The sequence below is a fragment of the Choloepus didactylus genome, chromosome X (genome assembly GCF_015220235.1).
Source record: "Choloepus didactylus isolate mChoDid1 chromosome X, mChoDid1.pri, whole genome shotgun sequence".
In the NCBI taxonomy this organism is placed as follows: domain Eukaryota; kingdom Metazoa; phylum Chordata; class Mammalia; order Pilosa; family Megalonychidae; genus Choloepus; species Choloepus didactylus.
In genome coordinates this window covers 163,384,282-163,399,167 of record NC_051334.1, presented here as the reverse complement: position 1 = coordinate 163,399,167, position 14,886 = coordinate 163,384,282, and the positions used below count along the sequence as shown (strand labels likewise).

The following is a 14,886-nucleotide window of genomic DNA, read 5'->3' as shown; positions in this document are numbered from 1 at the left end:
GAGGGCTGTAGGATTCAAATGTGGAACCAAATGCCTTCATTAGTCTTTGTAGGCAGACTACAAATTGATGAACCCTGTATGTGACACCACTGTCATCCTACTGAGGCAGGGGAGCAGTGATTCAAATGTCAAACAACAAAGTGTTTATAGATCAACAGTTTTCACTGTCATTGGGAAAATACAAGCTGCAGATGGAGTGTGGTGGAGGTATGTCATCTCTTTGACACTGCTGGTTTCTAACTAACTTTAGAAGTCTGAAGTCATGTTATTTGTTTATTTCATATTGACCTTTTTCTTTTACCCTCCCCTCCAAAAACTGCACTCAATGCCATCTTCTACCAATTTTTTTCATTAATGTTATTACAGGTTTGGTTGGAACTCCTAAAGCCCATAACAAAGCAAGTAAAAAGTAAGTATGGAAAATTATTTCAGGAATATAGTTCCCAGTTAGAATTTGAACATATTTCAACAATATCACACGATTCTTCACCTTAATACAAGGGGAGAAAGGGACTTTTAGTCCTTCATATATCTAGTAAATTTAGTTAATTAAAAATAATCACTTAAATTTTGCCAGAGAGAAAGCGAATCATGCTCCTGGATTTTCAAGTATATATGAAGAACCCTTTTAACTACAGGACTCTGTGGATTGGTTCTAGGAATATATCTCATACTCTGGTACTACAAATCTTTGAGCATCCTTGATGTCAACCTGCCATGCCCTTCACCTTCTGCCGCAAGATGTTTTAGTTTTATCCTGTCACTAAATGGACAATTCTATTCAGTTCAGTTCATAACTGAGTGCTACTATGTGTGAAATACTTCCCCCCAGCATTTCACAATCCAGTGTGGTGGTTCTCAAATGTGTATTACGATCACCTGGATTCCATGTTAAAATGCAGAGACTGGGCCTCAATCCTTGGTTGGAGGCCAACAACCTGCATTTTTAAACAAACTCTACAAGGTTTTTGATGCAGGTATATTGTGATCCACACTTTGAGAAACACTGTTTCAATATCCCTTTCACTGGTTCTTCTTCCTCCACTTGTTTTTTACATGTTGGTGCTTCCCAGAGTTCTGCCTGTTCCCTTAGTGTGACGATCCTTTTTCTAACAGTTCCCTAACTGATCTCTCCCCAACAACCATCATCTACACCACTCCCAGAGGGATCAATAGCAAATACAAACCTGGCCTCATTACTCTCCTGCCTTAGAATCCTTCCATGGCTCCCTATTGCCCTGACAAGTAAGTTCAAATTCATTAGCCTTATTCACAAAGTCCTGAACTCTGACTATCTTTCTAGTCTTACCCTTGCCTAGTCCTACCTCTCCCGACTTTGATGAAACTAATCTCAGGCATAGGGTTGTCAGGTAAAATACAACGTGCTCAAATTAAATTTGAATTTCAGATAAGCAAAATAATATATATTTTTAAGTATAAGTATCTCTCATGCAATCTGAATCTTGTATTTAACAGGGAGCCTTGTATTTTTATCGGCTAAATCTGTCAACCCTACTCAGGTGTCACCTCCTCTAGGAAGCGTTCCTTGACCTGCTCCACATTGTTTTTCCCTCTTGTGCTTCCTCAGTGCTGTGCTTATAGCCAGCTTTCTTTAGCGTTTACCTTGTGGTGTTGCAGTTGTCTGTGTAGATGCTGTCTCTTGTACCAGACTTTGAGCTCTTAGCTATCTTTCACTCTTAGTGCCTGTGTAGTACAATGCTTCACACATAATATGTGCCCAACCAATATTTACTGAACGAATGGTACTAATGATGCATGTATATGTTTGCTTTTGATGCAAATATTTTATTTTCAAATGCAAGTAGATGTGAGGGCAAGTAGATAGGTTTTCTTAATGTTGATTTTAAGACACACAGAGGCATCTTCTCAGCTGTGGATGCTGAATCCCGAGTAGCAAGTGGTACATTTTTCTAAATGAGACACTTCTTAGGAGAGGACACAGTAGGCCCCAAAGGAATACATTTTTACAAAAGAAACTCACTTGGAGAGAGGGAGGGAAGAGGGAAGAGTAGAAGGGAGACAGAACTTTCCCAATTGCTGTCCACTTATAGACACGATCTACAAATAGCAACACCTTATACATGTGAAAAAAATTAAATTTAAAAGAAAAGTCTGTTGGAAGGAGTGATGGGAAGGGAGGGAAGAAGACAGAGGAGTGAGTGTGTGTGTGTGTGTGTGTGTGTGTATAAAAACCTGTAACTGTTGTGATGGACATTCAAATAAAACTTATGGAGATATTGTGTTTTAAGATCCTAAGGAGGTTGTTTTCAAATTTATGGTGAAATTTTTCCCAGTGGACCCTGGACATCTGCGGGAAGAGCTTACAAGGTATTGCATTTACTTGTGTGTCTGCTGCATTATGTTACTTAAGAGTCGTCGTTCTCTGTTCGGCAGGGAAAGGCCTTATAGCCCTCATTGGAAGGCCTGGCTTTAAGTCATTCTATGGGAGATGGTGAGGAACCTGAGAAAGGGAGGACTTGGCTGGATCACAAGGTTCAGGGGGAGGGATGGTGTCTGGCAGTAGTAGGCAGCCTAGTTGCCTGCTCAGGGGTTTTGCCATTAGTTGCTACAACAATAAGCATGCCCCCCTGAATCTGTGTTCCAATCAGAGAGCAGTTTTGCAAAACAGGTATGATGCCAGCTGATTTCTATGGACATTGAAAACAGTGGGTATTTGTGGATTTATCCCATCGGAAGGAGTGAAAAGTTTTATACTGATGAGAAATAGTTTTGAATAAGGCCCTTTAAAATGTCAATGCAAACCTTTTGCTGCAAAACTACATTGTCAACATAACACTCCCTAAAACCTTATTCTGCTTTTTAAACTTAGACTCTTAGACCTAGAAGGGATCTAAGAGATAATCTAGTCTAGCCCTCTTGGTTGACACATGAGGAAACAGGCCCTGGGAGTAAAGGTGACTTAGCCAAGGTCACAGGAAGCTGGCAGTTAAATTACTTCCCTGAAATCTTCCCCCCAACATACATGGTCATGGCCATTTTGTCTTGATCCCTTTTGTACAGGGAGACTTTTCTGAGAGGCCTTTGCAGAAGCCACTTTTCAAAAACCTTCCTTTACTTACTTTCTCTCTCTCTCTCCCCCAACTTGCTCCACATTTGTAAGTTGTAGGCCACTTTCCCAGATAACTTGATATCTTGGTATCTATATCGGTTTGCATTTGCTAACCCATTTCAGTTGAGTTTCAAATCGTGACCAATTTTGATGGAGATAAACTTTCTCAGAAAAAGAATAAGAAAATCAATGTGATGATAAATGATTCATCAGCTGTTCAGTGCAAAGATTTGGTATTTGTAGCAGGCAGCTGCCTTCTTAACAGTGAGGAACGTGTCAAATGACAAGAAGTTTCCTTTCTGGCTTGCTTGGAGCAAAATAAAATTCACTTTCCCTTTAGCAACTGAGGCTGATTATTCTCATTTACATTTATATTTGAAATGGGCAATGGCAAATGTTAGGCTTCCTGGTCCATTTAAGAATATTTAACTCAAGTTAACTTTATAAGGATGCCTTGTTCTGGTCCAAAACACAGGTTTCTGAGAGTGGTGTGCAAATATAATTTTTCTAATTAGGTAATTCCTAATGTATTAGGGTAGCTCACAGTTTGAAGGATTACCTTTGAATTTAAATAATTACCTACTTATTCACCTGTTTTTTCTAATCTGGATTTTCATCTGTCACCTGCAATTAATTTTGATTTACCACATTGCCTTCAAGGCTTAATTGGTAAAAGATTAGAAACAAAAATGTACACATAGAACTTTATTTTGAAAATCACATCTTATTTAGGGCAATGCACAGAGTAGATACTCTGTAAAATTCTTAATGTGTAAAATAAAATACTGGACCAATTTTAGACCATGGAAGGACAGTCAGTGGGCAAGTCTTTGTTTATACACATCTTTTCAGAAGTTGATTTTCCTTTAATAAGAGCCTAAAAGTGTGGGACAAGTGTTATCTGTTTGGCAAAGCCCTGGATACCAGCCTCCATTTCATTGGCCCCTAATTAGTCTTGGGTGGGAAAAGGGCAGTCTGGTGTAGTTCCATTTAGCAAACGTTAATTACATACTGACTCTGTGCAAAGTACTGTGCTGGACTCTGGCAATATAGAGATGGTGGACCAGGCAAAGGGAATAGGCTCTCTTCAAAATCACCTAACTTCTCTCTTTCCATAATTGTAAAATGAGATGATCATTTCTTTCCTGCCATCCTCCCATGTTGTTATGACAATGGGTATTTGATAGTATTTTGAAAACAGTGCAATTATAGGCCTCCTGGGCATTCTTATTCTTCTTATTCTTGTTGAATCTCATTTTCTCTCTTGCTGGGTATGTGGCTTTGCGACGTGGCAGAAACCACCAGCCAACTGATGATGATTGGCCAACTCCCTCAATTTGGTGGGTGGATTTGGCTGGGGTGATTCCTAATGGCTGGGAGGCCTGCCAAAGTGCTGGATCAGCCGAATTGTGGTCTGGTGCTGGTTTGGGGCTGAAGCAAAGCCTATGTATTACTTGCCACCCCAAAAAGTCATCTAACTGACTGGGGGCACCGTTTCTTTCTTTAATCATCTGGGATCTGGGAGAAAGGAAATGCTTCTTTCTTGTTCTTGTTTCTTTCTCAAGAGATTCTTCCCAACTTCTTTTCAGGTATCTTTTCACTCTTCAAATAAAGAAGGATTTGGCTCTAGGAAGGCTTCCATGCAGTGACAATTGTACAGCGCTGATGGTGTCTCACATCTTACAATGTAAGTAGCCAATGTCTGCTTTGGGGCCTATCAGCCAGGTAGAGAACCAAGCAAAAGATCTGAGCACCCCCAATCTCCCATCACTGTGTTAGGACTTGCAGGGCAGAGAAAGCCTAATTAAGATACAGGGAAACAGCCTGGTCTAGTAGAAAGAAGGGAGTCATTGCAGCCATTGAGATTTGGGGTCAAATCCTGTCTCTATCATCTTCTAGCTATTGTAGCCTTGGGTTAAGTCCCCTTGCCTCTCTTAGCATGTTTCAGTGTCTTTAAAATAATGACAAGAACACATTCTTGCAGAATGATTGTGCAGATTAAAAATAAATGTTGATTTTCTTCCTCCCTGTCCAATCTTTCCCTCTCACTGCCCTGGCCTTGCTGTCCATGAGCTGGTTTGGACTAATCTGGGCATGGGTTTTCCAGCAGGCCCTCACTCCCTCTGTTTGCCCCAGGGTACATCTCTGGTGTGTACTCTCTGTGGCACACTGTCACTTTTGGTGTGATTTCTGTGTTATTCTTTATCATGTTTCCATGATAAAGCACAGAATATAGCAGGTGGAGAGAGGCTAAAAGGGAAAAAGTCCCCAGGGGTCTATTATAACTCCCCATGTCCTAATATCTGACTAGTTAGAGTAGGTTGAATAATGGAGAAGGCAGAAAGAAGGAAGTTTGGGGAACAGTGGAAGCCTGCCAGGGAGATGGTGACACTAGGCAGGCCAAGCAGCAGACAGGCCAGGCTGCTCCTGCAGCTCTAAGGGTAGGGTCCAGGCAACTAGAGATAGTATCTTTTCTTCTAGGGCCAGCTGTACTTTCTCTTCTAGAGAGGCCTCCCGAGGACAGGTTATTCCTTATTAATCCTGTGGGATCAGAGGTTCATTTTTTCCCTTTGTTTCATAAGTTCATTTTTTACCTCTACCCCTTTCCTTCCTTATAGTCCAGTAATGATAGAATTCTGATTTTACTGGGAATTCCAAAATGAAGTGTTTGGGTAGGGACAGTGTCTGAATCAGTGTATCCCAAATGCCTTCTGACTGGGACAGGTGATGAAAGCTCTAGGATCTCAGGACATGAGAGTAGTCATCAGGGAAGGCATATGAAGGAGGTGGCTTTTGTTCAGGCCTCTGCCAGCCAGACACTCCCTCCCAAACACAATTTGCATGTTCCACAAATAGGAATTTGATAGGTAGTCCTGAGCAGAGTAAACAGCATAAAAAAAATAGTGCTGGGACAACAAGAAGCATATACAGGGGATGATGAGTGACCCAGTATAGCTCAAGCACAGAAATGTTTAAGAGAGGCAGTGGAAAATGAAGCATCATTCTGAAGAGCCTTGAATGCCAAGGACAGTTGCACGTTTGGTATTGTACTTGGCACTGGGTTGGGGTGGAGCCAGGGGCAAGACAGCGATAACAGTATGGAAAGACTTAACCCTCTCCGTGAACTGCTAACAGCAAGTTCAAGAAGCAGTCAGAGGATTGGGACTTCGGAGCAGCCTCTGATGGGGGAGCCCAATCTCACTCTTAACTTTTCAACTTTATGGATTTGGGCATTCCCTAGTGGCCAGTTCAGGCATAGCACAGAGCACTAAAGCTTTTCTCGAGGATAATTTGTCAACTGAATTTCTTTCCATGTAAATTCAATTTGTTGCAGTTTGGAGCTGGAGAATGGAGGGGGTGATATAAATAATTTGGTTTTGGTGATGGTTCAAGATGATTGCCCAACATTTCAGCAAATTAGTCCTTCACAGTCGATCCAGGTACTTTGCCAAACACAGCCAGACTGCTCATTTGTTTGTTTGCTTATTGTTTCATCCAATAATATTTTTTGGATGCCTGCTATGTTCTAGGCATTCAAGAAACTCCACATTTTGACCTCTCATCTGCCTAAGGCTCTCTTACACATCCTTCTGCTCTAGCCAGACCCTCCTTTCCAAACACAATTCACACATTTCAAATGAAGTCTCTCTTAATAACTGTTCTTTTTCATTCATTCAACAAACATTTATTGAGACCCTACCACGTGTCAGATACTATTATAGGCACTGAGGATACAGCAATGAACTAAACAGACAAAAGTCCTTACCCTCATGGAGCTCATTTTTTGGTGGTGGAGGAGAATCATACAATAACTAAAATAAGTGAATTATCTATACTGCCTGTTAGAAGGTGATAAGTGCTATGGAGAAAAAATAAAGCATGGGTGGGTACTGGTTTTTTAAACAAGGTAGTCAGCGTAGGCTTCATTGTGAAGATGACAGTTGAGCAAAGACTTGAAGGAGCTGAGACAGCAAGCCATGCATATATCTGGTAGAAGAGCATTCTAGGCAGGTAGAACATTTGTGCAAAGGCCCTGAGATGGAAGCATGCCCACAGTGTTTGAAAAACATCAATGAGGCTTTTGTGGCTGGTTGGAACTGAGTGAAAGAAGAAGAGAATAATCATGGAGGGCCTTGAAAGCCATATTAAAGACCTGCAGGATTACTCTAAATGATGTGGGAAGCCATTGGAGCTTAAGTAATGAAATTATGTGAATTAGGTTTCTACAAGAACATGTTGGGTCTTGTAGTGAGATTAGACCTTAGCAGGGAATGGTGGAAGTAGGTAGAACAGAGAAGAGTCTCTTGCAGGAGAGAAAGAGATGGTGGTAGTTTGGACTAGGGTAGTAGCAGTGAAGGTGCCCATAACATTTGCTACCTTCTCTTAGTGGGGATATTTACCCATATGTATGCCATAGTTCTCTTCCTAGATTGTCATTTTCTTGCACAAAGAGGAAAATAAACACAATCCTATGTTTTCTTATGTTTTCCTTAGGGTGAACATGGGCCCTTGTGCTTAATAATCAGGAAGATTGATTGGTGTGTGTGTGTGTGTGTGTGTGTGTGTGTGTGTGTAATTTGACTTTTTAAAAACAGTGCTATTGAGGAATAATTTACATACCATAAAATTCACCCATTTTAAGTGTACAATTCAATGGTTTTTGGTAAATTTACAGAGTTGTGCAACAATTATTACCACAATCTACTTTTAGAACATTTCCATTGTGCTGAAAGAGATCTCTTGTGCTCGTTTGCATTCACTTCCCATTCCCACGCTCAGCCCCAGACAACCACTAACTTGCTTACTGTTTCTGTAGATTTGCCTTTTCTGGACCATTCATATAAATGGAATCACAAAATATGCAGTTTTTTTCATTTGGCTTCTTTCATTTAACATAGTGTTTTCAAAATTCATGCATGTTCCAGTATGTATTATAGCAGTTAATTCCTTTCTATTAGTGAGTAGTATTCCATTTTAGGGATATACTACATTTTGTTTATCCATTCACCTGGTCATGGACATTTGGATTGTTTCCAGTTTGGCTATTATAAATAATGCTGCTATGAACATTAGCCTAAACGTCTTGGTGTGTGGAGCCATGTTTTCATTTCTCTTGGGTAGATTGCTAGGAGTGTAATTAGTGATTCTTATGGTAAGTTTGTGTTTAACATTTTATGAAACAGCCCAACTGTTTTCCAAATTGTTGCCATCCCACGAGAATTGTATGAGGGTTCCAATTTCTCCACATTTTCTCCAACACTTGCTATTGAGTGTTTACTTGATTATAGCTGTCTAGTGAGTGTGAAGAGATAGCTCATTGTGATTGTAATTAATATTTTCCTAATGACTAATGATGTGGAGCACCTTTTACCTTTTTATGTGCTTATTAGCCAATCATATGTTTTTTTTGGTGAAATGCCTATTCAAATCTTTTGCCCATGTTAATCAAATATACAATTTGCAAATATTTGTTTCTAATTTGTAGCTTGTCTTTTCATTTTTTAATGGTGTCTTTTGGAATGCAAAGGTTTTAAATTTTTATGTTGTTCAAATTTTTAATTATTTTAACGGATTATGCTTTTGATGTTGTATCTAAGAACTCTTCCCTTAACCCAAGGTCACAATGATTTTCTCCCAAGTTTTCTTCTAGAACTTTTATAGGTTTTTTACCTCTTACATTTAGGTCTATTACTCGTTTTTATTAGTTTTTTGTATGCTTTTTTTGGTGTATGATATGAGATGGTAGTCCAACTTCATCATTATTTTTTTGTGTGGCTATCCAGTTGTCCCAGCACCATTTGTTGAAAAGACTATTGTTTTCCTATTGACTTATCATGGCACCTTTGCCAAAAACCAATTGATCATTAATGTAAAAGTTGATATCTGAACACTCAGTTATGTTCCATTGATCTATATGTTTATCCTTGTGCCGTGACCACACTATCTTGATTACTGTATTTGTAGTAAAATTTTAAATAGATCATTTGTCAATTTCTAAAAATAAAATAAAATATTTTGATGGGGATTGTATTGAATTCATGGATCAGTTTGGGGAGAATTGCCGTTTTAACAGTATTGAGTTCTCATCATGAACGCAAAATGTCTCTCCATTTATTTAGATATGTTAAAAATTTTTCTCAGCAATACTTTGTAATTTCCCACGTACAAGTCTTGTATTTCTTTTGTTAAATTTATTCTAAATATTTTTCTTCTTTTTGAGGCTATTAAAAATGTTTTCTTAATTTCACTCTTAAATTTTCATTGCTAGTATATACATTTTGTATATTGATATTGTATTCTGTCTTATTGAAGTCATTTACTACTTCTAGTAGTTTTTCTGGGTTCCTTAGGATTTTTGACATACAGGACCATGTTGACTACAAGTGAATACAGTTTTATCTTTTTTCTTATTAGTGCAAATTGTTTTTATTTCTTCTTCTTGTCTGATTGCACTGACTAGAGCCACCAGTACAATGTTAGACATAAGTGGCAAGAGTAGACATCCTTGCCTTGTTCCTGGTTTTAGGGGAAAACATTTAGCCTTTCCCCGTTTAATATGATTATGATGTAACTGTTCATTTTTCATAGATATCTTTTATCAGGTGAAGAATTTCCCTTATTCCTAGTCTGTTGAGAGTTTTTATCAAGATTGGGTGCTGGATTTTGCCCAATGCCTCTTCTCTGTCTGTTGAGATGATAACGTGTCCTTTCCTTTATTCTATTACTATACTGTGTTACATTACTTGGTTTTCATATGTTGGACTGACCCTGCATTCCTCAGATAGATCCCACTTGGTCATGGTGTATAATTCTTTATATGTTTCTGGATTCAGTTTACTAGTATTTTGTTGAGGACTTTTGCCTCTGTATTTTATGAGAAATATTGATCTGTAGTTTTTTCTTGTGGTATGTTTATCTGGTTTTGGATTCAGGGTAATACTGGCCTCACAGAATGAGATGGGAACTGTTCTTTCATCTTCCACTTTCTGGAAGAATTTGTGAAGGATTGATATTTATTTTTTCTTTCAATATTTGATATAATTCATAAGTGAATTCTTCTGGGCCTGAGTGTATATGAATGGGAGTTGTACATTTAGTAATATTGGTAAAAGTAAATAAATAAAAAGGCCATTGCTTTGGTCTTTTAAAAATGTTTGTTGTATGGAATTTTAATTACAATGTGATTTAGAAATATACATGTAGTCACATGTCACCTCTCTGAAAATGAGCATGCCATCTCTCTAAAACACAATGGAAAACCAAGACAAAAGGGAAAATAAAAACAGCCCTCTAGCACTCAAAATTGGTGCTCCAAGGTCCATGTATTTTACTTGGTAGAAAAACACCATAGGATACTGCAGAGGGTCTGTTTACTCTTATGGTACATACACTGCTAACAGGTTTGGTTATCTGGTTTCCCATTTTATGGTAGATTAGAAGTCACAATTTAGAATGAATTGGAGAGCTCTTCAAGGGCAGTCAGTGACCAAGAAGTGATTTGTATCAATCTGACAGACGGGTGTTAAAAACTATAAAGAAAATAAAAGAATTTGAAAAGCAAAACAGTCTGCGGCCATTTACCGTTGGGTCAGATAATCCTGAATGCCCCAGTTGCCTTAGAAGGCACGGTGCTGTAATAGATGTTTTTAACCATAAACCAGGAGCATCTAGAAAAGAATAAATTATGATTGGGGATAGATTATCAGCTATTTGGAAAAATCAGCTTTCCAGAATGATTCATCTCTTAGGGATTCCAGATAGCTGGGGATTTACTACATTCTCAGTGTACAGAGTGATGAATTGGCTATGACTGGCTTGTATTGTAGTTGCTATTTATATAGCCCCTTTCTTGATAATGTACAGTCAGGGTGGAGGAGGGTGATGAGCTGACTTAAAGTAGGAGGGATCATAAACAGAATGCGGGAGAAGGAAAAGCTAACAAAATATTCAACTGTGATTGTCTGTGACTTACTACACTAAGAAATAATGGCAACACATTACTTCTGATTTGAAAAAGAACCAGTTATTTCCCTGTTACAGAAACTGGGAGGCCTGGTGCTGCATTGGCTGCAAAGGAAGGGCTGTTTGAGGAAAGCCAGAGAGTCTGCTGGGTATTCCATTGCTTAACTCCTTAATGGTAATGTGAGATATGTCACTTTTTTGTCATGCAGCAGAACTGGGAGACTTTCATGAAGAAACAGATAGGAAACATCTGGTACAAACCCGGTATTTACTGAACCAGGACTGTTTAGAGAACAAGATCATACACTTTCATCAGAAGCACATGTGAGTACTTTAATTGGCACCTGCTTCTACCAGTAGGCAGCACTAAAGCTGGGGATAGACTCTTAAAACCAAGGCTTTAAGGCTGAGAAGCTTCAGGCTCAAGAAAACACTGAGCTCTTCACAGAGCTCTCTGGGTGGAGGTGACATTCTTTCTGTGTTTATTAGGCTCATAAATTCTTTCCCCTTGCAGTGGCAGGAGCCCAGCTGAATCTGACATTCTGCTACTGGACATAGCGAGGAGGCTGGATATGTATGGTATCAGGCCTCACCCAGCTAGTGATGGTGAAGGGATGCAGATCCACCTGGCTGTTGCTCACATGGGAGTACTGGTGCTACGGGTAACTCTTTCCTTTGAAGCCGTGCAGCTTGGGGGGTTATCTTGGCTCACACTTGGGTGTTCGTTCCCAAGGTGACCCACCCCTCAGTCTTACAACAGCCATAAAGGGAAATAATGCTTGGAAATGTTTGGAGCAAGTCCTCTCCCCTCAATGTGGTTTGTTTCCATTTGCAGCCTATAATTGACCATCTTGATTCTGAGGAACTCACACTTTAGATCAGGCCAGCATGGTGGGGAGATGAAGTCAAGTGTCTCTTTGGAGCTTCTAGACCCTAAACAAGAATATGGATTTTGGTGTCCTAAAAGCTTAGGCTGTGACACCAAGTGCATTCCCACTGTCCAAATCCACCAGATACATCCCGAGGGACCCAAAATATGGTGTTCTAATTCAGTTACTTGTTTCATTGGAGCCCAAAATATGGTGTTCTAATTCAGTTACTTGTTTCATTGGAGATACGCAGTGTTGGCTAGTAGGGAATTAGTGCCCAGCCCTGTCAGCAACTCTGGCTGTTTGTTGGCCCATCCTGGTTAGAAACAAACTCAGCACTCTCTGGTCCATCATCATGATTAATGCTCACCCCAGGGAAGTTGGCCAGAGGCTAGTTTTTTGGCAGCTTTTCAGTCTAGCAGGTCTCCTCACATCTTTGAGCATTCAATGAATTAGATCCAAGTTAAGATTCTAGAACATTTGCCTAACTTTCAGAATGATAGAAGAATGATGGGCAGATACCTAGACAGGTTTGGAAACAAATCAGTTGTGAGAGAGGAAGGGAGACCTCAAACCCACTGACCCCCAGGACTGAATTAGAACACTGAAGTAAGACACAAAGTAGGTAAAAAGCAGACAGCCAATAGAATCTTGATCTTATCATTTATTTGGCTGCAAACTTTTCAGCATGAGTATCACATTGATGGACAAAAGACCCAATGGATCACAGGTATGACCTGTCCACCCATGAGGGACTTGTCGCCCACCCCACTCCAATTCCTGATCCTTGCCATTTCCTATTACATGGGAAAAGAAGGGGAGGCTTGGGGACAAAGCCATTGTGTTGGTTGTGGTCTCCTTCAGCGAGAATACTTCTGTCAACAGTTGGAAACAATATAGACAGTCTTAATTAGAGTAATCTGCAGCTCCTACTAAAAATACAATCAAACAGTAGATATTTATGTATTGAGTACCTTCTATGTGTTCATCATATTATTCATTCATTCTTTTTAAAAAAAATATTAGCTTTATTGAGATATAATTTGCACACCATATAATTCATCTCTTTAAAGTGTACAATTCAAGGGCTCTTAGTATGTTTGCAGAGATGGGCAGCCATCTATTCATTTATCCTTTTATCAATATATTTATGGTGCATCTACTCTCTGCCAGGCACCAGAGTTACAGAGATAAATAAAAATGACCCCTGGCTTTATGATGCTTGCATTCTAATGGGGGCAGCAGGCAATTAAACAAGTAATTACAAATATGCATATGTGCTTTGGGCTAAAGAGGTATAGGGTACTATGGTAATACATGTGAAAGGGGCTAGGAATGTGGAGGAGGTATCAGGCCAAGGGGACAGGGTTGGGAAGTGGAAGAGGGTATTCCAAAGAAAGGGATACAAGGGCATAATCAAGAAACTAACATTATACATGAGACATGGCTTCTGTCATTAAGATGCTTACAATTTATTTGGAGAGACCATAGAAATGGTGAACAATATCAGACAGTAATCAAGAGCTAATCTATCATATTTACTTATAGTTGTATGACAGGTATATACAACAAATTAATAAATTTTGTTACTTGTAGGGAATGGATAGATGGGGACAGAAATAGAAGTGACAGTTGTGGGGGTGAGAGTTCTCAGTATATATCTTTTTATAGACCTTTGATTGTTGGACCATGTAAATGGATTACCTATTCAACAAACAACAAACAAATAAAAAGCTAAGCTGTTTAGGCAGGCTGGGAGAGATGAGGGAGTTCAGGGGAATTAGAAATGGTTGTAGGCTGCAGTGATTAAACAGAATATCCTAGAGGAGGTGCTACCAGAGCTGGCAAGAAGTTCTTGACTATGTGGAAGACGATTCTGGGTAAGGAGAATGAGGAGACCAACAGGAGGGAAGGTACAGAGATGGATGGAAGGATGTTTTTTCTAGAAACAGTGGGATAGAAGTTTGGTTATTCAGTATAAATGGGGCAAAGTTGTAGAGGGTCTAGGAAAGCCAATCAAGAGTTTAAACTTGATGATACAGGCAGTGGGAAGCTACTGAAGGTATTTGAGTAAATGGGGTCACGTGATAAACAGGACTTTTTCTTAGCTGAATCCAGACACATAGGAAATGGGGGGGGGGCGGAGATTAGTGAAGCTATTGCAGTAATCTTTTCCTACTGTCATCTCCCTGTCTTGACTGGAAACCTTCTCAGGCATACCCCTTCTTGCTTGCATTTCACAGTAGCCTTAAGTCCCACATGGAATGCCTTCATGAGCCATAATAGCTTCTACCTAATGTGACAGGATCAGTCTGCTCAAGAGATGGGTCATGGGTGGTCCCATTCATGAGGCATCTTTTCTATCAGGTTTGCACTCTTACCAAACCAGCTTGTGCTGACCACTCATCCTGAAATCTGCCACATGTTTCATTATAGGGAAATACAAAGATCAATACTTTTAACTGGGCTAAAATCCGCAAGTTGAGTTTTAAAAGAAAACATTTTCTCATCAAACTTCATGCCAACATCTTGGTAAGTAACTTTCTAATGAATTCTTTTTCTTTCTGTTCGCTTGGGGATTTCTTGGTAGAAAAGTTTCTGCAAATGGTTTAAATGCAAGTGGTGAAAACTGGATGGCCCTGAAGGGTGATGCACTCACTCTTTTGCTTCTACATAAATAAACCAGAGTGTTAGTTCTATTTTTAGTAAAGGAAAAACACTTAAGAAAGCCAATTGGCAGTTAAAAATAAATAAAGTACAGGAGAATGGGGCAAATTTACTTGGAAACCATTTTTTGGGGATTTGATGAATCCAATGGGAGTTGAGTTACCAGATCTAGGACTATGGAAGCATTCATTTGATGTTATCTGCTGTCTTTCATAAAAGTATTTTCACCCTCTTTCCTTGAGCAAAAGGTGTTGAACAGCTACTATGTGCCAAAGCCAAACAGGTTGTGGGGGTGGT

At 39.5% G+C, this 14,886-nt stretch overlaps 1 protein-coding gene across 1 annotated transcript in view; it reads left to right on the top strand.

Annotated features, from left to right (window-relative positions):
- FRMD7 (FERM domain containing 7) overlaps positions 1 to 14,886 on the top strand; it is a 64,996-nt gene that overhangs the window by 45,246 nt on the left and 4,864 nt on the right. Inside the window, exons 3-8 of the mRNA XM_037820914.1 lie at positions 367 to 409; positions 2,316 to 2,349; positions 4,681 to 4,778; positions 11,263 to 11,377; positions 11,568 to 11,715; positions 14,359 to 14,454. Coding sequence (XP_037676842.1) covers positions 367 to 409; positions 2,316 to 2,349; positions 4,681 to 4,778; positions 11,263 to 11,377; positions 11,568 to 11,715; positions 14,359 to 14,454 — 534 coding nt within the window. The remainder of the gene's footprint in view (positions 1 to 366; positions 410 to 2,315; positions 2,350 to 4,680; positions 4,779 to 11,262; positions 11,378 to 11,567; positions 11,716 to 14,358; positions 14,455 to 14,886) is intronic.